General features: G+C 38.2%; 2 protein-coding genes across 5 annotated transcripts in view; one reads left to right on the plus strand and one right to left on the minus strand.

Moving 5' to 3' along the window:
• The first annotated feature begins 7,007 nt into the window (after window positions 1–7,007).
• Window positions 7,008–18,583, plus strand: ARL1 (ADP ribosylation factor like GTPase 1). Of its 4 annotated transcripts, none has more exons than XM_055575749.1 (6): window positions 7,009–7,315; window positions 9,494–9,631; window positions 11,578–11,659; window positions 12,547–12,658; window positions 15,352–15,530; window positions 16,258–18,583. In XM_055575749.1, exons 1-6 carry the CDS (start codon window positions 7,312–7,314, stop codon window positions 16,286–16,288), a joined length of 546 nt encoding a protein of 181 aa, XP_055431724.1. In that variant the 5' UTR covers window positions 7,009–7,311; the 3' UTR covers window positions 16,289–18,583. The 4 variants fall into 4 exon arrangements, with proteins under 4 accessions (XP_055431741.1, XP_055431724.1, XP_055431747.1 ...); XM_055575772.1 differs by lacking the exon at window positions 7,009–7,315 and adding an exon at window positions 7,410–7,525; XM_055575758.1 differs by lacking the exon at window positions 7,009–7,315 and adding an exon at window positions 8,537–8,561.
• Window positions 18,584–22,084: 3,501 nt separating this feature from the next.
• Window positions 22,085–27,932, minus strand: part of UTP20 (UTP20 small subunit processome component) — an 86,892-nt gene continuing 81,044 nt past the window's right edge. Inside the window, exons 58-62 of the mRNA XM_055575735.1 lie at window positions 26,125–26,196; window positions 24,277–24,540; window positions 23,954–24,080; window positions 22,657–22,802; window positions 22,085–22,413 (exon numbers count right to left, since the gene is read on the minus strand). Of these exons, the coding sequence (XP_055431710.1) occupies window positions 22,258–22,413; window positions 22,657–22,802; window positions 23,954–24,080; window positions 24,277–24,540; window positions 26,125–26,196 (765 nt within the window). The 3' untranslated portion in view covers window positions 22,085–22,257. The remainder of the gene's footprint in view (window positions 22,414–22,656; window positions 22,803–23,953; window positions 24,081–24,276; window positions 24,541–26,124; window positions 26,197–27,932) is intronic.

The raw sequence follows: 27,932 nt of genomic DNA on the forward strand, positions 1-27,932 counted from the left end.
AGCAAGTTTTTCTTTAAATTCCATTTGCAAAGTCCTACTCTAGTACATTTCGCCTGTGTTCACTTTTTAAATGTGTTAGCTAACTTCGGAAACCACAGCTGTCTTGTATCCTACAAAATGTGAACAACTGTATCAACGGTTATTACAGTCAATGCACAGCTGACTGACTTAAATTTCTCAAAAGTTAATCGTGCAATTTAATTTTAACATGAAGATTTCATGCTATATTTACCTATTATGCTCTTGCTCTCCTCCAGCTTCCGGCAAGATTTATTGACAGATTTATTTCAACTACCAACTTCTATGCGGTATTCTCATTTGGTAGGGACTGAGTCTTATTGTGGTAGACTCGGTGGATGGAGTGTCCCGGGGTGATTTCTGAGCACTGATGCCATGACTCAGCGGTAGATCTCTCCTACATACCTGTGGTGTTGATTCAGTTCATATAACGGAGCTTCCATGTTGGTTTCCAGAGAGACCCTTGCAATGTAGACAAATACATTCACTTTATAGGGGAGAAAACTGAGACTCCACATGAGGAAATTCAGAGTTACAGCTGATGGTATGGGCTTTGGTGTTCGATACCCTAGGACTTAAATCTAGGCTCTGTCACTTTTAACTAGATGACCTTGGGCAAGTAAAAACAAACAAACAAAAAAGTCAGCTAGTTTACTTTTATTAAAAGAGTAATTCATGTACATGGTATAAAATTCAAACAGTACAAAGGGTATACAATAAAAAATGTCTCCCTGCACTTCAAGTCTGTCGTCTTCTGTGCAGAACGATTCTTAAGTGTTTCTTGTATAAATGTTCAGAATGTCATGCGTTTGCAAGCACAGCATAGTACAAATGTGGCTGTGCAAACGTGCAAGCATATACATAATTCCTAAAAGTGACATTTTGGTCAGGGGTATGTATATTTAAAATTTTGTATGTAGATCCTGCCTAATGGTAAATGGACTGTGGATGAGAGTGACAATTTTCCCACACGGAACTACTTAAAAAATTTACCAATTAGATAGGTGAATGTCATCCTAATGTGCTTCCTTCAAATTATTTTTAAAATATAACACATAGACAGGAAAACACACAAAATATAAATATGCTATTCAGTGAATTATTAAAGAAGCAAACAAGTCAGGTCAAGAAAGAGAATATCTAAACATTCCAGAAACTTTCCTCATGCTTCCTCCTACCCCATTTCTCCTTTCCCAAAATTAACATTATAGTTCAGTTATGATAGCTTTGCCTGATTTTGAATTTATATCCATGGAATCATACATAGTATACTTTCTTTGGTGTCTGCTGCTTTTGCTCAGTAATGTGTTTATGAGATGTCTCCAGTATACAACTCTAGTTCTTTTATTTGTTTTGTTATAGATTTCCATTATGTAAATACATGGCAATTTATGAATTCTTCTACTGCTGACAGACACTTGGGTTGCGTAGTTTTTTATTTTTTGTGAATAATGCTACATAAATGTCCTTGTACGTGTCACTTGGTGCACATGTGCATGCACTTCTGTTAGGTCTATACCTAGGACCACAGCGCTGCCACAGCCATGTCAAGACCAGTCTAGCCTTTGCGAAGATGAACCACCACACGCAGAGAGAAGCCAACCAACTCAGCCAGTGTACCAGTTGCATACAGCTGCGTGAATAACCTCCAGCAAGATCAGGAAAAGAACTGCTTAGCCAATCCATATGATTGTGATAAATAACACTTACTGCTGGTTTAAGTCCCTACATTTCAAAGCAGTTTGTTACACAGCAATAAATAACTGACCTAGAAATTGGTACCAGAGAGATACGGTACATAAAAATTGCATTTCCCCATGTAAGGAAATGGCACCCTACTCCAGTATTCTTGCCGGGAGAATCTCATGGACGGAGGAGCCTGGTGGGCTACAGTCCACGGGGTCGCAAAGAGTCAGACACAACTGAGCGACTTCACCTCATGTACATGCATTGACTTAGGAACCATACTGTGAATGGGGGCTGGAAAAATAAAGAGGCTGTTAGTGAGAGCTGGAAGACTGGCAAAAATTATTTTAGGAAAGGATAGAAAGGTGGTGAGAAAATATTAACGAAGGCTTGGAAAAGAGTGAACTGTGGTAAACAGCTGTGGAACAGTGGATAAAAATGCTGCCTGTGGTAACTTGAAATAGAGATAAATGAACTTGCTGAACTGATATATTTCCAGGGAGAATATTGATAGTGTCATCTGGCTTCTTAGCACTGAGTTTGATAAGGTATGGGAAGAGAGAAAGGCACTAGAGAGCTTTTCAGTTTGTAAGAAGAATTTGGAGGAAATACAGAGAGCCCAGACTTCCTGGGTCAGAAAATAAAACTGTTCCTTATCCCAAGTTTCTCCAGCTGGCAAGAATTTCAAAATAAGAAATATCCCCCATTCTATAATGAGGTTTGAGAGGAAATAAAGCAATGAGAGAAAAGCTCTCACTTCTGGTATAATAACTTTGATAGAGAGACAAGCCGGTCTTGCCCTTGGGGAAAAGGGGAAGGTGGGAGGAAGGGGTAGGGTTGGTCAAGAGGCAGTCTATAAAAGAGACCACAGACCCTGTGCTACTGTGGCTTGTGTTGTGTCCTCTGGAACAGAGGACAATCACAGTAAGACATAGTTTAGGACGAGCCATTAATACTGTACCTAATGCCTGCCACATCCACCCCAAAAGGACAAATGCTGGTATTAGAAAAGAACTATAGTGAATACCTATTGTGTCCAGCTTCTATAACTTCCCCATTCCTGCACCCTTATTCATGCATATGGTGCGTATGAAAGCAAATATGATTTTCCAGTGGGCACTGTTCTGAGCGCCAAAGAGTTGATGCTTTTGAATTGTGGTGTTGGAGAAGACTCTTGAGAGTCCCTTGGACTGCAAAGAGATCCAACCAGCCCATCCTAAAGGAAATCAGTCCTGAATATTCATTGGAAGGACTAATACTGAAGCTGAAACTCCAATACTTTGGCAACCTGATGTGAAGAACTGACTCATTTGAAAAGACCCTGATGCTGGGAAAAATTGAAGGCAGGAAGAGAAGGGGATGACAGAGGATTAGATGGTTAGATGGCATCACTGACCCAATGGACATGAGTTTGAGTAAAATCCGGGAGTTGGTGATGGACAGGGAGGCCTGGTGTGCTGCAGTCCAGGGGTCGCAAAGAGTTGGACATGACTGAGTGACTGAACGGAACTGAACTGTTCCCCTAGCCACAGCTGACAGGTCCAAGTGTGAGCAGCCTTGTTACAAAGAATTTAGTGTGTGGGTTGTGGGGAGAGTGGGTGCAAATGGTAGGGATAATTATGAAGCAAGAGTGACTCTGAAGTATGGCCATAAATTGATGATTATCACAGATGAGTTTTAAGTGCATGGGTGTTCCTTGTAACTATTCTCTCAAGAGTATTTTGAAATTGTGTATCAAAGAGAGTATGATGGAAGTGCTAGATTGTCTTTCTGGGAAAAAAATGCATGTACACAGAGAGATAAAATTCTAGAGATAATTTCAGTAGGTTTACAGTCTCCCACAAGTCTATCTATGGATTTGTATGATGCCAAGTTAAGAACCCTTAGTCTCAAAAAAGCTCAAAATATTCAGGAATAAGTTTAACCAAAGAAGTATAAGACCTGTACACTGAAAACTATAAAATATTGCTGCTGTTGCTACTGCTGCTGCTAAGTCGCTTCAGTTGTGTCTGACTCTGCGACCCCATAGACAGTAGCCCACCAGGCTCCCTCGTCCCTGGGATTCTCCAGGCAAGAACACTGGAGTGGGTTGCCATTTCCTTCTCCAATGCAGGAAAGTGAAAAGTGAAAGTGAAGTCGCTCAGTCATGTCCAACTCTTAGTGACCCCATGGACTGCAGCCTACCAAGCTCCTCCGCCCATGGGATTTTCCAGGGACGAGTACTGGAGTGGGTGCCATTTCCTTCTCCGACAAAATATTGCTAAAAACAAGTAAAGATGACCCTAATAAATGGAAAAACATCCCATGTTTGTGAATGGGGAAGACTCACTATTATGATGGCGAAATTTCTCAAATTAACCCTACAGAGTCAGTGCAATCCTTGCTGAAATTCTAATTGCCTTTCTTTGCATTAACAAACTGATCCTAAAATTCATATGGAAATGCAAGGGATCTAGAACAGCCAAGACAATCTTGAAAAAGGACAAAGTTAAAGAATTCATAATTCCTGATTTCAAAATCTATCACAAAGCTACATGATGGTATTGTATGAGAACAATACATGAGAACAGACATAAGCATCCCAGGACTAGAACTGAAAAGTCCATAAATAACTGAAAAGTCCACAAATCTGTACATTTATGGTCAACTGGTTTTCAACAGAGTGAGTGACATGACCATTTAATGGAAAAATCAGTTTCAACAATGGTGTTGGAACAACTGAATATTTACACGTAAAAAAATGAATCTGGACTCCTACCTCATAAATTACACAAAAAACAATTAAAAATGGATCAGAGACATAAATGTAAAAGACAAATCTACAAAATTCTTAGACTATGGGTGTAAATTGATGTGAGCCTGGATTAGGCAATATTTTTTTAGATATGACACAAAGAGTACAAGCTGAAAAATAAAAATACATAAATTGGGCTTCATCAGATTTTAAGTTTGTGCATTAAAGGATACTATCAACAAAGGGAAAACACAATTCACAGAACTGGAGAAAGTACTTGTGAATCATGTATTTGATAAAGGTCTAGTTTCCAAAATATATAGAGAACTTCTACAACTCAACAATAAGATGACAAATAATTCATTAAAAAATAGGTAAAGGATTTGAGTAGACATCTCTCCAAAGAAGATAAACACATAGCCAATAAGCACATGAAAAGATGTCCAACATTACTAGTCACTAGGAAAATTCAAATCAAATCCACAATGAGATACCATGCCATACCTATAGGATGGCTATAAGTTAAAAGTAAAAAATAAGTGCTGGTGAGGAAGTGGTGAAATAAGAACCCTCAAATGTTGGTTTGAGGGAAGCAACCAAGGCAGTTTCCTTGGGGGGAGCAGTAGGGAATTATTGTTTAATGGGTATAGAATTTCTGTTTGGGGTGATGAAAATATTCTGGGATTTGACAGTGGTTATAGCTGCAAGCTTCATGAATATATGAAAAACCACTGAATTGAACACTTAAAAAATGATGCTATTGTATGTGAATGACTTCTCAATAAAAAAAAAGACCACATAGTCTAACAAGAAATTCTCTGACAAAGTACATATTATTGCAAAGAAACATTTGAGATATAACACATCTAGTTATGATTTCAAAATGTTGCTTAGTTTAAAAGACAATTATAAATGCACAGTGTGAAAAGCCCTTCTGAAGCTTATATTTACTATCCTTTTATATTTATTATATTTCATAGGTTCTGCTTCACTCTGCTTGGAATTTATTCTGCTTGGAATAAAATCTAAGCAAAGAATGTAACTTTCACTAGCAATGGAACACACTTAAGTCTTAAGTTTCTAACTTCAGAAACTACAGAAAACTACAGTATGGCAGTTTGCTAAATCAACTTACCAAACTTACAGTTACAGAAGGCATCATAATGTAGTTACTTTAAGTCTGAAGTCAAATGGTAACAGTAGATGTCCTAGCTCTATCGCTTAGCTCTTTTCCACTTCTTCATCTGTGACTGAGATAGGTGGAATTGAAGTTCCTTCTAGCTTTAAAATTTTAAACTTACTCCATCTAATTGTGGCTTTACAGTCAAAAGAATTTTGGAATTGTTTTCCTTGCTTGGACTATATTAAAGCGTTCACATTTTAAAATTTAACATATAATTATTGTACCATAACATTTGAAAGGGATTAAATCAATCAGACCAACTTATCTCATTCTGCTGAGAACTGGCCTGAGGCAATACCTCCATCTGGTGGTTTCTCTTCAAACATAACATTCTAGAAGACGGTTTGGCCTCTCATCAAATTAGGACAGGTAGTTTAGGTATGCCTATTTTAGGAAACAAATTTAATAATGTTGCATATGTTTAAGTTAACTAATGCTTATGTAATTGGTCTTAAAAACTTGTAATTCAACACATTTAACAAATATTTGTTTAGTGCCCAAGTATAAGAACAAAAGAGCAAACAAAATAAAAATACGTGTATTCATAGATGTAACAGTCTAGTGAGAGAAAGTAGACAGATAAGCATAATAAGCAAGTAAATTATGTTAACTGGTAAGTTCTATTAAAAATCAGGATAAGGGGGATGTAGGGTAGGTTGCAGTTTTAAATAAAATCTGAGCAAATACTTGAAAGAGGTGACGTCAATTCTACACGCTTGTCTCAAGAGTAAAATTTCACTGACTTACAATCTAAGTATCTAGCTTTAATTCTAGCGTGCTGCTATACTTCTGCTTCCTCAAATGTGCCTTTTTAGTAAGCAGGGACTGCAATACCAGGTCAATATTAACAAGAAGGATATTAACATATTAACAGGATAATAAAATATTAACAAGAAGGACTGCATTTTGAAAAATGACGCTGCCCTAAAGATACACACCTTTCCTAGAGTAATGACTTTAGTATCAGGAAAGGTACAGGTGGAAGAAAGGAGGGGCTCTAACGCTGACCCTACAGACCACGGCGACGCCTAAAATCTCGATAGCGGCTTCAACTGTAAGGCTGCTCCGCAATGGTGGCGCAGGGCTCTTCCTATCATTACTATGTAGTTCTATTTCCTGATCCGAGAAAGGAACGGGGGAAAATCAGATAAACTCCGCAGGGTGCTTCTGGACCAGGAATGTCTGGTACGCCGCAACCTGCGCCCGCACCCAATCAGACAGCCGCATCCAGGCGTGACGCGCATTCCTGGTTGGCGGATTCGTCACTTCTTGGTGTCAGAAGTTAAAATGAAAATTCGAATCTCTATACCTCGGAATCCCTTCTTGTCCAAGAAAACAGAAGCAAGAGCAACCGGAGTCCTTGAATCTTTTTTTCCTCTCGTGACTTCCACAATATCTACACCCTGTTTGCCGGGGACTTGCGTCGAAAGCGACGACGCGGACGCTCAGGCCTCGGTTTCCAGCGCGCAGTCGCGGCGGCCCCTCAATCCCGCCCCTGCCGGGAGGTCCGACGTGGAAGTTGCTGGCTGACCAAGCTTCCAAAGAAACTGTCTGGGAGCCAAGAGTCCGAGCGGGAGCCGGAGCGCAGGCCTAGGCGAGGGGAGGTGGCGGCGCCGAGACTCGAATAGGAGTCGCTGCCGAGGTCGGGGCCAGTCTCTGACAGTGGACGAGGGCGGACAGGCGGTTCATCATGGGTGAGAGATCTGAGAAGGGAGCCTGGGCGCACCGAGAGGCCGAGGCCGAGGGGACTGATTGGGGAGAGGAGGAACAGAGGGGCAGGCCTGGGGAGCCCAGCCAGCGTCTCAGGGAGCTGGTTGCTGAGGACTTCAGTCATCTTGGCTCTTCACTAGTGTGCGTGGACTCTGCCTCGAACCTTCGCTTCCTGTCTCCCCGCGGCGTCAGGGGTGGGTCACCGTGGGTCGGTGAACTTTTCCCTTACCTCCTCGGACCCAGCGCCGCTTGCTGGGCGGAGCTGGTATGCGAAGCTTGGCAACATGTCAGTCGCAAGTTCGCTAAGGTTTCTTGGGTGAAAGATGAGCTCTGACCTTGTAGTGGCAGCTTGATACTCTCCCTGGTCGCTGAGACAGCGTCAGTTTAAAATCCAAAAGGTGTTGCTCGTAATGTTTTATTGCCAACACGGCATTTATCTGCTTGCCTGTAACTTTTTCTGTAAGAGAGGAATAGGGAGGGGGAAGTGGGCAGGGAAGATATTACTGGTCAGTGATGACGTTTTAAACTCAATTTTTGGAGTGCTAATTGAGAGAGCTACATTGTCGTCAAGCATCAGGTAGAGCTTCGCTCCCCACTGGAGCCCAAATGAAGGTGCAGATTTTTTAACTTGGTCACAACTCTCCAAGTGATGCAAATTCTTTGGGTTATTTAAAAACCTCAGCTATTTTCTGGGGAGTTTCCATCTTGCTCTGAAACATCAGAAGCGCCTTCTTGTCTTTTTGCATAACCCTTTCAGTTTTTTCCTACTGCCTCTTTTTAACCTGTAAAAAAGGATTTTGTCAAGTCACACTCCTTATGTTACAAACTTTCAAAGTTCTCTAGCCCATGGTGGATTCATTTTTCCAGACTTGTAGTTTTTAATTTTTTCATTTCTTTGTAAAGTAACCAGGTGGTGTTTGTGAGCATCGTTTCTGTTGTCAACTTTTTTATATTGTTAGTGTAACTTTTTTCTAATCTTTTCAAATGTCTTTTGGTAAGAAAGGGCCAGAGTGCTTTTATTGGGTGGGGAAGGGTAATCATTAAAAAAGAACTTATTTTAAAAGAGCTTCTTGTTTGATTGTAGAAATAATAAAGATTCTGAATTTCCACCTCCGTCACTCTTAGGGGTTATTTTATTTAAACACACATCAACAATTTAATCTGTTACTGGGAGGCCCTGCTGACACAGAGGATAATTTTAAATTTTAACATTTTTTCAGCTGTATTGAGGTATGAATGACAAAAATTGTATATATTTAAAGTGTACAGCATGATATTTTGATATATGTATACACTGTGAAATGATTACCACATTCAAGCAGATTAACACGTTCATCACCTTACAGTTACCCTTTTTGTGTGTGTGATGAGAACACTTTGAGATCTGCTGTCTTAGCAAATTTCAAGTGTACAATATGTTATTAATTAAATATAGTTACCATGATGTTCATTGGATCTCCAGAACGTATCTTCTAATGAAAGTGTATACCCTTTGACTAACACTGTCTCATTTTCCCCACTCTCCCAGCATCTGGTAACCACCATTCTATTCTCTGTTCACAAGTGCTTTTGTATTACACAATACCTTGTGTATAGGAAGCTTTCTGGGAATAGTTCATGATATGTTGAATGTTGCTTTATTAGTATTTTTTAAAATGTTTTCATCAGAAATAATTTTTGTTATTTTTGGCTTCTGTCTCAATTTCTTTGCAAGTTACATTCCTTACGGAGAATTCTCAGTGATTGAAGGTACTTATGGTACTGCTGTTGGACAACAATAATAATTGCTTTTAATGTTCAAGGACTTCATTGTCCCACTATCATTCTAATTTGCCCTCTAATTTCTAGGGGTAATGAGGATATCACGTTAAGCTATCCATATTCTCTTGTTTAGAAAGTGAGCTCCATGAGGGGAGTCATATTTCTCTTATTTTTGAGTATATCTTCTGAGCCTGCCTAACATAGTATCCAGGACATGGTAACAATCAGTAATTACTAGTTTGATGTTGAATGATGTGTTTCATTGGAAGCAATGTTCCTATGAATGGAGGAAAATACTACAATGTTATTGAATTTAGTATAGCTTTTAAAGATCAAGATTAAATGTTTTGTGGATCTAGTTCTTGAAGTGATATTGAAATACATTTTTGTTATTTTCTAAGGTGGCTTTTTCTCAAGCATTTTTTCCAGTCTGTTTGGAACTCGGGAAATGAGGATTTTAATTTTGGGATTAGATGGAGCAGGAAAAACTACAATTTTGTACAGATTACAGGTTGGAGAAGTCGTGACTACTATTCCTAGTAAGTGTTGGTATGATAAACTAATCATAGGATAGGAGCTTTTGTTTTCCATTGGAAAAACAACTTTATTTCTGAATACATATGTAATGTAATTAATAAGATTTGTAGACTTCTATGAGCATAATATTGATAACATCTTTTTCATAAATTTACAGACAGTTTGGTGTAATTTATGAACCCCTGTCCATGGCTGGGTTCTGCTGTTCAGAGTTGTTTTAAAAGTTGGGTAGAGTTAAGCCACAGAATATCATTGAGAGCCAGTATCTTTATTGATAAAATGAAGATAATAAATATTCATCCGCTTTGAAAATAAAGCCAATGAATAAGGAAAATGAATCAAGTATATAAAATACTTTGTAAATCTGAGTAAAGAATTATCAGTATGTCGATACTAAGTTATATATATATATATATACAGACACACACATACATGTACAGTGTTTTTTTTCCTGTACTTGTTATTATTTGATTAAGATTAGTTTTTTTTTTTTTTTTTTTTTTTAGTAATCCTATTGATTATTTTTAAAGATCTGAGTTGAAGAGACTGAGTGTTGAATTAATCTGGAACTTAAAAATATCAAGAAAAGTAACACCTTTAAATCAATTGATACCTTAGAAAAATATTCTTCAATAGTACTAATTTACTACATAAGAAGACTGTTTTGTTACTTATACTATTTTCATTTTTTTGCTCTGAAGATTAGTATACTTAAACTAAGTTTAATAGTTTGTAGAGTTTGCTCAAGAATGTCTTTAAGTTACTCCGTCACTCAAGGTATTTCTATTTAGTACTATTTAAACTTGCAGATTAAAAAAGAAAAGTCTAGCTTTTACAAAAGAACTTTTTGAACCATGTCATCTGTTACTTCTTGCTACCACCTTCAAGCAATTTCAGTTTCTTTGGTTTTTGGTTCTCAAATCTCCCATCTGTGCTGCAGTTGAGTCATGGTGGCCGCTGTGGTGCCCATAGCTCAGTGGATTGCGTTTTAGCAAATGTGGTTTATACCACGTTCTTCTCTGCAAATAAACAACATTTGTAATTGAGGTTGAAGATGATGATTACACTGCTACCTAATTCTGAGGGAGACATCATGAACTTGCTTTTTACTTTTTCACTCAGATTTGCTATAGTAATTTTTTTATACTTGCCATATATACTCTTAAGCATCGTTTACCAGTATAAACTTAAATCTAAAAAATTAATTGTCCAATTGTAGCTGTAAGTTACATTTTACTTTGATTTTTTTTAAGTTTGTAAAATCTTAGCAATTTTTATATGTATAGCTCCTAAGTTTTTTCAGCATCCTCTCCAGCTGCTCTGGATTCCTTTCATTGAAAGTAATAGTATCTTGCCTTAGGCATGTAATGCCAAGCTCCACCTAAGAAGGATGGCAGGGAAAGGGGTTGAGACTCTTCCGCTTTGACCATCTAGCTGTGACCTTATTGTGGATGAGCTCTTGAGGAAGTCTTCAGAGGGTCTGTGAGAGTCCCTGTGTTAGTGAACTCAGCCTCCATAAAGAGGTATACAGCCATTGCTGTCCCTTACTGAAGTTTAGAATCTAGGCTTTTATCCTATTTGCTACCTACCAAAATTCCATTTTTTGTAATACGTTTACAACTGTCCTTTCTAAGTATAACTTTCTGAACGCTTTTGTATGCCAGCGTTTAACATAATAGGATTTCCACTGAGCTAAGAATTATCTAATTGCAGAGGTGGCTGGGGCTTCTTATATACCCTGATTGGGGTATACCCTGTGGGGTTGATCTTGCTTATTGTGGGGGGGTGTGTGTGTATATGTATAGCACAGCATACTATCATAAATGGAATAATATTTGAACTAATAATGTGATTCAACAATTACCACTAATTGCTGAAACTCAGACTGGACACTTTGAAGACAGAATGTATTAGTCTTCATATACTCTTAATTTGCTTTCTCTTCCAGCCATTGGATTTAATGTTGAGACAGTAACATACAAGAACCTTAAATTCCAAGTCTGGGATTTGGGAGGACAGACAAGCATCAGGTATGGTACAAAGGCCAGACCATTTTGTAGTATTGGGATCTTTATTGTTCTTTTAGGGTTAACAGCAGTAAATCAAAATATGTCTTCTTTTGTAATGTAATGGGAGCCACCTAGTTTAAAATGAGGTAAAACCACCTTATTCTCGCAATTAAAATCTGAGAATTAAAGATTTTTAACTGAAAATAATTAAAATCTACGGAAGTCAGTTTTTCCAATATCACTTAGATGAAAATTTTTTCCATGAAAGTCTCAAGACCTGATTACTTCAGTAGTATTTAAATAAAAAGAATCCTCTAGTTAATTCTTGTCAGTCCCTTCCTCTGTGAGACAGACTGTTTTGGATTTCATGAAAATACCTTTTCGGCCCACCATTTAGGACTAGATGCATTCCCCAAGCATTTTGCTGCCTTTTAACTCATTTTATTTCTTGAACCACTTTGGAGTCATTTGTTAATTTTAGCCATTTCTACTTCTTGTCTTCAGTGATCAATTTAAATCTGTTACTAAAATTATTTTTAAAGAACCCATTTCTCTTAAGGAGTTTCTAGTTAAAGATTTATAGGATACAGTGATCAGGTCTGTATGAAACATTTTTTCATCAGTACATTTAGTGATTTTATAGATTCTTCTCTCAGCCTGTAGTCTAAACTCATTCTTAAGCTCCTTGATCCTATGTTTTATCAATATTCTTTCTACCCATTCCCATCTGAAGGATATGATATATGTCCATCAGAAACAATCATTATGGCATTGATACTGATACGGGTGCGAAAGGATTGGCAAGTAACACACTTCACCCCACCATAGCCAAGTCGTAGCATATAAATTAACTTATCAGTTTCATCTTTCAAATAATAATGTATTCTCCCTTTCTGAATTTTCTTTAGGCCATACTGGAGATGTTATTATTCAAACACAGATGCAGTCATTTATGTAGTAGATAGTTGTGACCGAGACCGAATTGGCATTTCCAAATCAGAATTAGTTGCCATGTTAGAGGTAAGAAAACTTTATTAAAATGTGGGTAAATCATTTATATTTGCTTGCTCTTTTTATTATTTATTGTCACATGCAGAAATAATTAAAAGGGAAACAGGGGTCTCCCCCATACCCATGTCTTTAGTATCATTTTCTTTTATGCAGATTACTTTCTATTCCAAAAATACTGTTGGGGAGTGTTGAAGACAAAAAAAAAAAAAAAAAAAATTCCAGTCCTGTAACTTCCTTTAAATTAAATTCCTTAATTTCCAGAAAATTCAGAGCTAAACCCTTTCTAAACTGAAGTGACTATTCTAAGTCACTTCTGTGAAGTGATTGTTTTTTTAATGTCTTTATTTCTGGTTGTATAATTTAGCATATGGGAGCAGATTTATTGTATAAGTATATAAATAATAAAGTATATTTGTTTTAGGAACATTGAAGTTCAGAATGGATTTCTGGCACAATTCTGGCCCCTGTTTACCTCACCCAGCTTTATCATTTTTTTACTCTTCCCTGTGTTTACAGTACCTCAACCATACCGGTATTTCTTTTCTTTGCTCACTGAATTTGTGTACCTGACACCTGGTTTAGGGTTTGTACTTGCTTCTCTTGCTTGGAATTTTCTTTCCCCAAATCTTTATGTGGCTGTCTTCTTGACATGTTTTATCTCACATGTTTCTTCCTCATAGAGGAGGTCTCAGTTATCTTCTAACCCTTTATCTTACTTTATTTTTTGTAACTACTTACCATTTCTTTCCATTATTTTAAACATATTTGTTTACTTATGTATGCTTCCCACCCTAAAGTGTAAAGTTCTTTCGTTTACCTTGTACCCCTGATGTGTGGAACAGTGTATAATAGCTCTTAACTAAGAACCCAATACATTATATTCACTGAGGTTTGAAAGATACTGATAAGCTAACTGAATTTAGAGGGTGCATTAAGTAGTCATCTAAAAGATTTTAAAATTGTTAAATAAGCTTCTGAAATGTACTAATGATTAACTTAATAATGAAATTGCCTTTGCTTGAGAAAATTAGATGTATAGGTTTCCTTTTCCCACTAAAACTATGATTCTGAATTATCCAATTATTGAATGTTTAAGTTCCAGGCAACTTGATTGCTAGTTAGAAGCAAAACTTAGACTATTTCGGACTTCTGAGTTCTTGGATGATTAACTTCCTAGTAGCTTCCAATTTATAAATTTCAACCTAAAGTTTTAAAGTTTTGCCTAAATTTTTTTTTAAACAACATAGCGTCACATTTATCATAAGAGCTTCTTAGACCAAATTCAAAGCATAAGGAATTTTAAGGGACTGGTTAATTGCCTCGGCTATAACATATTTTTAAAATATAAGCTTTCAGTTCAGTTCAGTTCAGTCGCTCAGTAATATCTGACTCTTTGCGACCCCATGAACTGCAGCATGCCAGGCCTCCCTGTCCATCACCAATTCCCAGAGTTCTCTCAAACTCAGTCCATCGAGTCAGTGATGCCATCCAGCCATCTCATCCTCTGTCGTCCCCTTCTCCTCCTGCCCCCAATCCCTCCCAGCATCAGAGTCTTTTCCAGTGAGTCAGCTCTTCGCATGAGGTGGCCAAAGTACTGGAGTTTCAGCTTTAGCATCATTCCCTCCAAAGAAATCCCAGGGCTGATCTCCTTCAGAATGGACTGGTTGGATCTCCTTGGAGTCCAAGGGACTCTCAAGAGTCTTCTCCAACACCACAGTTCAAAAGCATCAATTCTTCGGCGCTCAGCCTTCTTCCCAGTCCAACTCTCACATCCATACATGACCGCAGGAAAAACCATAGCCTTGACTAGACGGACCTTTGTTGGCAAAGTAATGTCTCTGCTTTTCAATATGCTATCTAGGTTGGTCATAACTTTCCTTTCAAGGAGTAAGCGTCTTTTAATTTCATGGCTGCAGTCACCATCTGCAGTGATCCTGGAGCCCCCCAAAAAATAAAGTCTGACACTGTTTCCCCATCTATTTCCCATGAAGTGATGGGACCACATGCCATGATCTTCATTTTCTGAATGTTGAGCTTTAAGCCAACTTTTTCACTCTCCACTTTCACTTTCATCAAGAGGCTTTTGAGTTCCTCTTGACTTTCTGCCATAAGGGTGGTGTCATCTGCATATCTGAGGTTATTGATATTTCTCCCAGCAATCTTGATTCCAGCTTGTGTTTCTTCCAGCCCAGCATTTCTCATGATGTACTCTGCATATAAGTTAAATAAGCTGGGTGACAATATACAGCTTTATTTAGCTGTAATTCACATGGTATAATAAATTTTTATTGTATAAAGTATGGCATAAAAGAAATGGATTATTAACTTCAGTTCCCAATTCTCAAATTGTATTGGATTGTTGTTAGGTTTTTTCTAGTATTTGGATTTGACTTGTGTAATCTTTCTCCATAGAAAACTAAAAATTGTATTCATTCTTTAGGAATTAACTTTTAATTCAATCAATATTTATTTATTAGTGACATAAAGTACATGTGGAGGTTGAATCAGGACTATTATATTAAAACTTACAGACACAAAACCAATTTGTTTTACCTTTGTACACAAAACTTCTCAATGGAGTAAAGAAATATAAAAAGGAGTTAGGAAATATGCTTTTAAAATAATAGATTTTTTTTTTTGGCATTTCTTCCTAAACTCAGGAGCAAATTGATTAGAGAGTATTTTTTTTTTATTTTATTTAGGAAGAAGAGCTGAGAAAAGCCATTTTAGTGGTGTTTGCAAATAAGCAGGACATGGAACAGGCAATGACTCCCTCAGAAATGGCAAATTCACTTGGGTTACCTGCCTTGAAGGACCGAAAATGGCAAATATTCAAAACTTCAGCAACCAAAGGCACTGGCCTTGATGAGGCAATGGAATGGTAAGTATCATGTTTCCAGAAGCCATTTGAGGATTTGTGTGTATATGCATTTGTAATTTCCCTTTGGTCTTAAGGATGAAATCAGATTACTTTGCATTTTATCATATTAAGTTCCTCTACCCTTTTCTTCCACTGGTTTTCATGTATATCTGCTTTTGTTTTAGCCACACGTACTAATTATAGTTAGGTAAACCACCTCTCGGCTATATTTCTAGCTTTTTCCCTTATTCAGCTCACCCTCCAGTTCCTTATCCTTCAGGACTTAGGTTGAGGCTCTCTGCTTCTCAAGAGCCTTCCTACCTCCAGGCCCACTGCCTTACCACACACACAGATGTCCTTGTCCAAGATCAGTGATATAATAGTAATTGTTACACTGTATTGTAGTTGGTTTGTGCATCTGCTCATTAAATTATCATCTCCTTGAGAACTGAGGCTAGTTTTCATCTCTGAATTATCTACATCTGGCCTGGCTATAGTAGCAGCCTGGAAAGTGGCTATTTGGTTGTTTTTGATTTTTCATTCAAAGCATAGACAGAGTGAGAGCTAAAATACACCCTTGTGGAAATTGAGTCCATAACCTTATTCTTCTAATATAACCATCTTAACCTTCATCATTTAAAGTGCTTTGGAATTCATCTTCAGTATGAAATTTATATTATAAACGGTCATTCTCTATACCTGAAAATTTGAAGTTAATTTTATGAAACTGTTCATTTTCTCTTCACAGGTTAGTTGAAACATTAAAGAGCAGACAGTAATTCAGTCACTTTTGCTCCTCTGAAACGAAGACCACATCACATATCCCTTTGGAAACAGTTAAGTGTGCTCCACACTACTAAATGTTAAAGCTGTCTGTTGGCAAATACAGAACTGACTGGAACATTTGTAATACATATTAAAACTAAGTATTTGGTTGGAAGGGTAACTCATTGTGATTGAACCAACTGAATGTCTGCCCTATATAATGTAAAATATTCCTTCCTTGTTATCTTGTGTTAAGGTATATATTCTATTTGTATGCAGTTCTTATTCAGATACAGTCCTATTAAAGAATGTACTCTTAATGAGGAAAAAAACCCTCCGATTTTTAAATTAGTGGTTGCATCTTGTTTGTATTAACACTAATGAATATCTTAACTCAGATTTTTCCCTCTAAAATGAATTAGGTTTTTCCAAAGATTAGGCTCAATAGAGTAGGCCAAGAACCTAGCGTGGGTAATTGTAGTCTTCATTTGCTTAATGACCACTTTATCTAAGCTGTTTCATTTAAAAGCTTTTGGTTATAGGCATGAAATAATTAATTTGGTGGCTAACTTCACTGACTTATCTGTAATTATTATTTTATACTATTTATAGTTGTTTGGAAATTTTTTTCAGATTTGGACCTACTCAGTCAATTGGTACAGGAATCTTGCCATGTAGCTAGGACATTATTTTTACATCTTCATTTTTATGGACATGGACTCAAAATGCTGATAGACTGGCTTGACTAAAGTCACCTACAAGGGAATCTTACAGTGAGATTTCAGGGTCAGACAGAAGCTTGTCCCATGAACTATAAGTTCCTGGAAGTGCTAACATTGACAACACAACTTAATTCCTTATGTAAAATTAAGCTAATAGAAGTAGACATAGTACATTCAAAATAATGTCTGTAAATTTTTCCATACTAGTAGAGGTAGTAGAAATAGTCCTAAATGGTTATATTTGATTGAATTCACAACACATTAAACAAAATTTCATATTAAAGGAAATTTTTTGAAAACAAGACTTATTTTAAGAAGCATTGTAAAGGATGTTTTTTACTGCCTTTGGTTCTTTCTATCTGCCTGTAATTGAACATGTGACTTTGGTGAAAAGTCAAAATCTTACTGATTCTAGAGGGAGAAAGTATTCCTGATTTTAAAAATTAGACTTAACTGCTGCTAGACTATCAAAAACAATTATTTCCTAATGGACTTTTAAAAGGAACTTTACAAACAACCCAGTCTACAGTGAGACAGAAATAGAGACCTTGTAATTACTAAAATTGGGAGCAATTTTTTTCAGGCCTTCTTCCAGGAGCATGTGTTCCCAGTGTACCCCAAAGTACTAACAGTATATAACTGACATTGTGTCATAGTTGCAAGGCACTCCTGATGGGCAAACTGTCTTTTTCATATTCATATCCCTAATGTCCAGTATAGTGCCTGGCACATTATGGCACCTCAGAATATGTTCATGGTTAAAAATGGTAGGCTGTATATTTGTCAGCTAGAAAAATAGTAAACCAGCACTTTATACTTGGGTCCCTTTCTGGTCAGTGGCACATATCTCGTGTTAGACTTGTACCTAAATGGATAAGCACTCCCCAGTGGTTCACGAACACTGTGAAGATAGAAGTATGGGGAGGTGCAACCCTGGCAGGCAAATGCTGCCTGACAAATAGCCTTGGTAGCAAAGGCCTGCACTTGGATGATCCTGATCCCTCTGGTTTGCCACAAAGAATAGGATGGGATAAATAGAGCATACATTGACATTAACCTGGTATAAATGAGAAGGTCCTTGTCTAGCAGGAAACAGCTGTACAAGTATGTTACAGGAGGTTGAATGTTTATATTTATAAAAATCTACTGAGTCTTGTTTCATGAGAAGCCTGAAAAGGACCAAACTTGAAATCAGAGCATATGAGTTCTAGGTGCAAAGGGCCACTCCATCAGTTTCTGTTTGGTTTTTCTTTTTGTACAGATAATATCAAAGGTTTCTTTTAGCGCTAACATTCTATTTTATAATTCTGTTTGGTAGTTGTGCTGTGTCATGTGATCAAATTTAAAAAGAGAAATTGAGAGTGGAATTCTATTATCAGAATACCTGAGATGCACTTTAAATTGTGGAAATGTAAGCTCCTTGAGGGCAGGGACCATACCTTATTTACTGTCAGAATCCCTTGCATCTAGTGTGGTGCACCTGGCTGGTACATACTTGGTACTGGGCTCTCAATAAATATTTACTGGAATAAATATTGATTACATACTGATTAAAATGATTAAATATTAAAACAAAGCCGTGCTCAATATACTTGAGATATTTATTTTTCCTGACTTTGCTTTTAGTATTAATAACTTTTGATTTATAAATTTTTTATAAAAGCAAATACCTGCACTTTAAATCACTTAGAATTGGGTCTGCTTTCCAGGATGCCCTATGTTTATCCTTTTGGGATATTACAAACACCTTGCAAGTGTGAGAACTCCTGTTTGAGATACAGACTACATCACAACACAATTGTGAAGCTCATGAATGTTTGAACATTTGATTCCTATGCCATATGCTGTAATATTCTAACCCTGTCACCATAAAGAGCATGGGCTTTCAAGTCCCAGGTTTAATCTTGACTCTGCCACATTCAACCTGTGTCACCTTTAGCTAGATTATTTAACCTGAGATGAGATTCCTTATCTGTAAAATAATGAGTTTTAGGAAGCTGTCAGAAAGACTTAAATGAGTTAAATGAAATGTAAAGTGTAGGATGATTTTTCCTCCCCCTACCCTTCCAAATGTATTGGATACTAAAGAATATTGCTTCTGTTTAGTACATCAAGTGTAGAGAGGCAAAAGATACCACATGGTTGAACAACATGCCAGACTGTTTTCCATAGTATTTTATAAAAAAAAGTTCCCTTTCTTCCACCACGCTTGCCAACATTTGGTATTGTCAGCCTTGTTAATCTGAAGGGTTCAAAATGGAGTTTCATTCACATGTTAATCTGCATTTCCCCAATTATTAACAAGGTTAATACAGGAGTGACTCAAAAAAAGGACATAGCTGATACTAAAACCCTACTAGCACAGGTTTTAGTCCTTTAATTTCTGGCGTGGGGAGACAATGGTGTCTAGGGACTCCTACAGCCAAAGTGGCGGTTTTGAAGTTCATGAGTGCCACCACAAGGTGGTCTCAAGATAATGACTTACTAACCAATACACAACTACTTTAATATTCAAGACCTGTTATAGCCTGTTATTTGGTAAGGGCCTGTTATTTGGTAACTGGGTTAAGGGCCACTTATATTTCCTTTGCAATGCCTGTTTCTATCTTTCGCCACTTTTTCAACTGTATCATCTTCATTGGTTTTTGGTATTTGTTATATAGCCTGGGTGCTATTAATCATCTATCAGTATAAGGTACATACCACGTCCCGGGTATGTCACCTTATAAGTAGAAGTTCTTAATCTTTATCACATCATCCCTCTCTAGATAGCACTTTTTGTCTTATTTTTCAGTATCTGACAGGGCAAGCCCCTTACGCTCTTCTAAGAGTATCATAGCTATTTTCGACTTAACTATCTTCCATATAAATTTTAGAATCAGCTTGTTGGGATAATATGAAGAACTCCTTTGGGATTTTGCTCAGATTTGTATTTAACCACAGGTTTCCAACTGGAGACAAACTAGCAACTTATGATACTAAATCTTCCTACCCATGAATGTAAAACTCCAAATTCTTTGGCACTCAGCTTTTATAGTCCAACTCTCACATCCATACCTGACTACTAGAAAAACCATAGCTTTGACAAGACGGACCTCTGTTGGCAAAGTAATGTCTCTGCTTTTTAATATGCTGTCTAGGTTGGTCATAGCTTTTCTTCCAAGGGGCAAGTAAATATCTTTTAATTTCATGGCTGCAGTCACCAACTGCAGTGATTTTCAGATCAGATCAGATCAGTTGCTCAGTCGTGTCCGACTCTTTTCGACCCCATGAATCGCAGCACACCAGGCCTCCCTGTCCATCACCAACTCCCGGACTTCACTCAGACTCAGGTACATCGAGTCAGTGATGCCATCCAGCCATCTCATCCTCTGTTGTCCCCTTCTCTTCCTGCCCCCAATCCCTCCCAGCATCAGAGTCTTTTCCAATGAGTCAACTCTTCGCATGAGGTGGCCAAAGTACTGGAGTTTCAGCTTTAGCATCATTCCTTCCAAAGAAATCCCAGGGCTGATCTCCTTCAGAATGGACTGCTTGGATCTCCTTGCAGTCCAAGGGACTCTCAAGAATATTCTCCACCACCACAGTTCAAAAGCATCAATTCTTCGGCGCTCAGCCTTCTTCACAGTTCAACTCTCACATCCATACATGACCACGGGAAAAACCATAGCCTTGACTAGACGGACCTTTGCTGGCAAAGTAATGTCTCTGCTTTTGAATATGCTATCTAGGTTGGTCAGTGATTTTGGAGCCCCCCAAAATAGTCTGTCACTGTTTCTGTTCTTTCACCATCTATTTGTCATGAAGTGATGGGACAAGATGCCATGATCTTGATTTTTTTTAATGTTGACTTTTAAGCCAGCTTTTTCACTCTCCCTTTCACTTTGATTAAGAGGCTCTTCAGTTCCTCTTTGCTTTCTGCCATAAGAGTCGTGTCATCTACATATCTGAGGTTATTGATATTCCTCCCGGCAGTCTTGATTCCAGCTTGTGCTTCATCCAGCCCAGCATTTCGCATGATGTACTCTGTATATCAATTAAATAAGCAGGGTGACAATACACAGCCTTGACATACTCCTTGCCCAATTTTGAACCAGTCTGTTGTTCCATGTCTGGTCCTAACTGTTGCTTCTCTACCTGCATACACATTTCTCAAGGGGCAGTTCAGGTGGTCTGGTATTCCCATCTCTTGAAGAATTTTCCAGTTTGTTGTGATCTACAAAGTCAAAGGCTTTGGATTAATCAATAAAGCAGATGTTTACCTCTTGCTTTTTCTATGATCCAATGGATGTTGGCTATTTTATCTCTGGTTCCTCTGCTTTTTCTAAATCCAACTTGAACATCTGGAAGTTCATGGTTCACATACTGTTGAAGCCTGGCTTGGAGGATTTTCAACATTACTTTGCTAGCATGCGAGATGAGTGCAATTGTGCGGTAGTTTGAGCATTCTTTGGCATTGCTCTTCTTTGGGATTGGAATGAAAACTGACCTTTTCCAGTCCTGTGGCCACTGCTGAGTTTTCCAAATTTGCTGGCGTGTTGAGTGCAGGACTTTCACTAGCATCAACTTTTAGGATTCGAACTAGCTCAGCTGGAATTCCATCACCTCCACTAGCTTTGTTCCTAGTGATGCTTCCTAAGGCCCACTTGACTTTGCATTCCAGGAAGTCTGGCTCTAGGTGAGTGATCACACCATCATGGTTATCTGGGTCATGAAGATCTTTTTTGTATAGTTCTTCTGTGTATTCTTGCCAGCTCTTCTTAATAGCTTCTGCTTCTGTTAGGTCCATACCATTTCTGCCCTTTATTGTGCCTATCTTTGCATGAAATGTTCCCTTGGTATCTCGAATTTTCTTGAAGAGAGCTCTAGTCTTGTCTCCTTGCTATTCTTTGGAACTCTGCATTCAAATGGGTACATGGAGCTTTATAAATATCTATATAAAATTTTGTAATTTTGCAAATCATCTGCTTGATTTACTCCTAACTTCTTCTGTTGTCTTGCTATTTTAATGTGTTTTTTTAAAAAGAAAAGTACATTTTAAACTCTTTATCATTAGTGTCAAATGCTTTTTAGACAGTGAAGATACAGTAGTATTATGAAATATTTTAATTAAAAACAAACATGAATTATATTAAACTGTATAATATTATACAATCTATGCCAAAGTTTAAATTAAATAATAAAACCTGCTATGATTTTGGACCAGCAGGTACACCAGAAAGTTCATGTTTCAGGGTAAGTTCGGACACTGCACAGGGAGCACTTTATTCCACCATTGCTAAATCTTTCAGGCTGTGGCTCTTTTGTCTCTTGGCCTTATAGCCTGGACGCAGGAACTCAATCTTTCTCTTCTTTGCTTCACTTTTATTTTTGTGTTTCTTCAGCTTTTTCTTGGCGGCAATATCAGGATTAGTTACAAACTTGAAAAAAGAAGAGAAATTTTGTATTACTTTTAAAGTAAATGTTAAACCAATAAAAATCAAATGCAGAAATGGACCATTTTTGAACATCACAAAATCTGGAGCCCCAGCTATAAAGTCCCACCTCTCAAACACAGCCAATTCCTCTTTCCTCCCTGGGTAAGTATGATACACACACGCACACATGCCTGGTTAAAAATAGTTAAGCCCAATGAACAGGTCAATTTCAAGCAGCAAGCCTACCTCCAAAGCCTTTCTCTTTTTCCGGAGTGCCCTTTTCTCAGTAGCCTGTTTCTGTACAGAGGCAAAGGCTAATGAGAAGCTCTCGAGCCCGACCAGCTTTTTCAGTAATTCTATGATTTCCTGGGATAGATTCTTCAGTGAAGGATCTAATGACACACAGAGTAACAATCAGGAATGCACAGGAAAAAACATATTTGAGTATGTACAAAATTAACATGCAAAATTTAAATTCCCAAGGCATGATCACTTTTATTACTTCAACATTAAACACTGATCTAAAAACTAGTCGCTTTGTTTCTGAGTTCCTGAGGTAAGAGAATAAGCAGAAGTGTTGGACACAGCATTCCATGGCACCTCCTCATCAAGGATGCTGCCAGAAATCAGAGACCGTGAAGCACTTTCCCACAGGGATCCTGGCTCAGAAGACATTAAAGTAATTTGAGAACTGGACAAATGTTTTGTGTTACCTTTATTAACCTGCTCAGGTCTGTGCAGATGGGGGCAAAGAAAGGTAAGCATGTATCTCTAGGTCCTCTAATTCATGGGTCACAGAGGCTTGGCTCTGGCTGTAACCTCTTTTTTTTGGGGGGGGGGGTGGTGGGAGGGGCAGATCAAAGACTTTTAACCACCAGTGCCTGGCAAATATTCAGTGCTCAATAAATGTTGGTTGACAGCCAAAGCCAACCTGAGCTACTCTAAGGAAACTCAAGGTTGTAGGAATAGATAGCTCCTGTTTTGACATTTACTTCATTTATTAATATTTTAAAACTCTTTTAACATTCACTTTTTTTTTTTTAACATTATTCCCTGGCTTTCCAATCCCTAATTTCCACTAGTCCTGTTACCAAAAGAGAGAACATAAGGATCACTGAGGGAAAGGTACCAAATGAACCAGGCAAGAAAATATACTGGGAAAAATGAGAACATCTGAAGTAAAAACTATTTGATAGTTTTGCCTTATAATTCTTAACTGACTTATAGTGACATTTGTTCTTTATTGTTCACAGCACTGTGAGGTTTAGAACCACTCCAAATTAGTTTTCTTTTAATATTTAATCTACACTTAGGAGTTAAAAAACATCATCCTTTAGGAAAGAAACCTTCACTCTTAGACACAAGAAAGCATACAGAAGATAGTAAAAAATAACACAAATATGCCTTATTTGTTTGCTGTTGCCTTGATACCTAGCAAGTTTTCTTTCTTAAACTCTGGCAGAAAGGGAGGACAGAAAAGAAGAAGGAAGCATTCAGGAGAGAAGATAGGTATTTTAACATGTAGAAGAGGATGCAGAATTACCCTGCTCTGAATAGGTGCTGTTCAGTTCCCGGAACAAAGGCGCTATGATCACTGGGAGGTACGGCTTCACCTTGTCTATTCCAAGGTCCATTGCTATGGCTCCGAGAAATTTAAAGATGCATGTTCTCTGAAAGTACAGATCATTTTTCATTTGTACTTGTAGCTACAGAGTTAACTTAGAAAACAAGGTCTATTTAGGGGCAGATATTATGCTACAGTTGTGGGTTCAAAAGGTTCTAGGGACTTGGGAGGATAGCTAGTATCATTAAAAAAAAAAAAAAAAAAAAAGACTACTTTTCAGCCATTTTGCATATGCACCACACCTTTAAGGGGTTTCTAGGTGAATACGCAGCTTCCACTTTTGCGATCCGGGACAATTTCTGGATCAGCCAGAGCAGTGTGGCTGGCCTGCTGTGCTCTTCTTTCTCATCTGCACACGCCTTGTGTTCTTCCACACCCTCTCCGGCCATGCCATCACCTAAAACTTCCTGTTCTTCCGTGTCTTCTTTTATGTCCCCTTGCTTGTCCCCAGAATCAGGTTCCAGTAAATATAAGACTTTGGCTACAAACAACAAGTTCTTAACAACCTTAAAAAAAAGGGATGTGGGGAACGGGGGAGGGGGAAAGGTAAGAATTAGATTCTGATTTTGCAATAAATATGGCTTGGTAAAGCAGAAGCTAAAACAGGTATCCTATAATTAGACAATAAAAAACTGGTATTCCAATATTCATGAGCAGTCCCTTTTTGTAAAAATTCAGTTTACCCAACAGTGTGTCCAAATCTATTTCCATGTAACTTTTATCCATTTGGCCTACTTCTGTTCTTTAAGGTCCCACTGAGTAATTTCATTCTTGACCATCCATTTATATTTTTCAAGAGAGCTTTCATCCTCATTGCATTAAATTCCTTCATCTAGTCCTCACAGAAATAACAATTTTCATTTTTTGAGCACTGACTAGTTGCTTTGTATACATTCCAATTCACCTTTAAAATATCCCTATCAGGTACTACTGGGCTTCCTGGGTGGCATTAGAATCCGCCTGCCAACATGGAGATGCAAGAGACATGGGTTTTATCCCTGGGTCAGGAAGATCCCCTGGAGCAGGAAATACAACCCACTCTAGTATTCTTGCCTGGAGAATCTATGGGCAGAGGAACTTTGCAGGCTACAGTCCATGGGGTTGTGAAAAGTCAGACACAACTGAGCACATGAAGTACTATTATCAGCAGAAAAAACCAAGGCAGGCTCAGAATTGTTGAATCTCACCCAAAGACAAAGTGGTCAACCAGAAGTCAAGGTCTTTAGAATTCAAGCCCAAGTTCTTATATACTGAGCCTCTTCTTTCCCACATATCCCATTAAATTAAACTGCCCAGGGGTGGTTTTTTCAGTCTTGTAATAATGGACCCATTTATCGAATCCTAATCTTGGGACATCTATGAAATCTCTGCTGTGGGTATTTCACACCTATTGTGTGAAGGAGGAAATCAAGTTGGTTTTGCACTCCTTCATCATCCTGGCTACTCCAAGGCTACTGTGTGCCTAAGGTTCCTCCAAATGTGGTACTCAGAGTACTACACGCTGTCCAAGGCCAGCCTGGCCATCAAGAGTTAATGCCAAGAGGATCACTTCCTTCTGGAAGCTGGGCCTTTGTGAGGACAGTACCAGATTTGGAGGCCTTTCCCCCCTTAACAGCCACTTCACATTGTTAACTCCAAGATTAAGGTGAACTAAAATCCATAGTTTCATTCATCCTGGGTCAGTATAGTCAATCTCTTCCTACCTGTGCTGAGTATGTATGGTTTATCAGCCTCTACTAAAATATATTGTGTGAGACCCCACCCACTGTCCACCCTGGCATGACTGCTTTGGCCTCACTTTGCCATCCATTCCCCCTGCACTGGGAGCATAGTCTTAACCACTTACCACCAGCAAAGCCCCCAAATGTACCATTTTTATTGGTAATTTTAAACAGAGCCAGGAGTAATCCCAGTACGGACTCCAGAGTCGATTAGATACGTGTGCCTAATTGATCATGTATATAAATGTTTGTTTATATTTCATTTAATTCCCCAAGACTTAACTAGGAAAAACAAAAACCAAATGTGAGCTTGCTCCTATACTGTTGGTAGCATAGGTCCCTTATATTTAACTGGAAGGATTATAATACCTGTTCTCCTAGAGACTGGTCCAAGAATTTGGAGTGCAACTGATGGCAAGAGGCTAGGGAGATACTTTTCATCTGTGAAAAGAAAATGGACATTGGCAGACACAACACAGGGTATTCCTGATTGTTTTCAAAAACTTCAAGTAACTATAATAATGCAACTAAGGTAGTAGATTTTTCTCTGAATGAGCACCTGCATAGATCTGGAGAAGGAAGGTTCATGAGCAGAAATTAAATGTTCCCCTCTATCTGTCATAAGCGTTTTAACTAAAGGACATGGGGAGATATAAATCATAATCTTTAGATTACTGGTAGACAACTTTACAACCTTCAAATACTTTCCCTCCCTCTTTTCTTTTCTTCCATCCTCCACTCTATCTCCCCAGAGAAAAATCCACTACCTTAGTTGCACTATTATAGTTACCTGAAATGTACCAAGGGAACATTTCATGCAAAGATGGGCACAATAAAGGACAGAAACGGTATGGACCTAACAGAAGCAGAAGATATTAAGAAGAAGTGGCAAGAATACACAAAAGAACTGTACAAAAAATACCTTCACAACCCACATAATCATGATGGTGTGATCACTCACCTAAAGCCAGACATCCTGGAATGCAAAGTCAAGTGGGCTTTAGAAAGCATCACTATGAACAAAGCTAGTGGAGGTGATGGAATTCCAGTTGAGCTATTTCAAATCCTAAAAGATGATGCTGTTAAAGTGCTGCGCTCAACATGCCAGCAAATTTGGAAAACTCAGCAGTTGCCACGGGACTGGAAAAGGTCAGTTTTCATTCCAATCCCAAAGAAAGGCAATGCCAAAGAATGCTCAAACTACCGCACAATTGTACTCATCTCACATGCTAGCAAAGTAATGCTCAAAATTCTCCAAGCCAGACTTCAACAATACGTGAACCATGAACTTGCAGATGTTCAAGCTGGATTTAGAAAAGGCAGAGGAACCAGAGATCAAATAGCCAACATCCATTGGATCATAGAAAAAGCAACAGAATTCCAGAACACCTATTTCTGCTTTATTGACTATGCCAAAGCCTTTGACTGTGTGGATCACAACACTGTGGAAAATTCAAGAGATGGGAATACCAGACCACCTGACCTCTTGAGAAATCTGTATACAGGTCAAGAAGCAACAGTTAGAACTAGACATGGAACAACAGACTGGTTCCAAATTGGGAAAGGAGCACGTCAAGGCTGTATATTGTCACCCTGCTTATTTAATTGATATAGAGAGTACATTATGCGAAATGCTGGGCTGGATGAAGCACAAGCTGCAATCAACATTGCTGGGAGAAATCTCAGTAACTTCAGATATGCAGATGACACCACCTTTATGGCAGAAAGCGAAGAACTAAAGAGCCTCTTGATGAAAGTGAAAAAGGAGAGTGAAAAGCTGGCTTAAAACTCAACATTCAGAAAACTAAGATCATGGCATCCAGTCCCATCACTTCATGGCAAATAGATGGGGAAACAGTGGCAGACTTTTATTTTTGGGGGCTCCAAAATCACTGCAGATGCTGACTGCAGCCATGAAATTAAAAGGCACTTGCTCCTTGGAAGAAAAACTATGACCAACCTAGACAGCATATTAAAAAGCACAGACATTACTTTGCCAAAAAAGGTCCATCTAGTCAAAGCTATGGTTTTTCCAGTAGTCATGTATGGATGTGAGACTTGGACTATAAAGAAAGCTGAGTGCCGAAGAATTGATGCTTTTGAACTGTGGTGTTGGAAGACTCTTGAGAGTCCCTTGGACTGTAAGGAGATCCAACCAGTCCATCCTAAAGAAAATT

The sequence above is a fragment of the Bubalus kerabau genome, chromosome 1 (assembly GCF_029407905.1).
Source record: "Bubalus kerabau isolate K-KA32 ecotype Philippines breed swamp buffalo chromosome 1, PCC_UOA_SB_1v2, whole genome shotgun sequence".
NCBI lineage: Eukaryota > Metazoa > Chordata > Mammalia > Artiodactyla > Bovidae > Bubalus > Bubalus kerabau.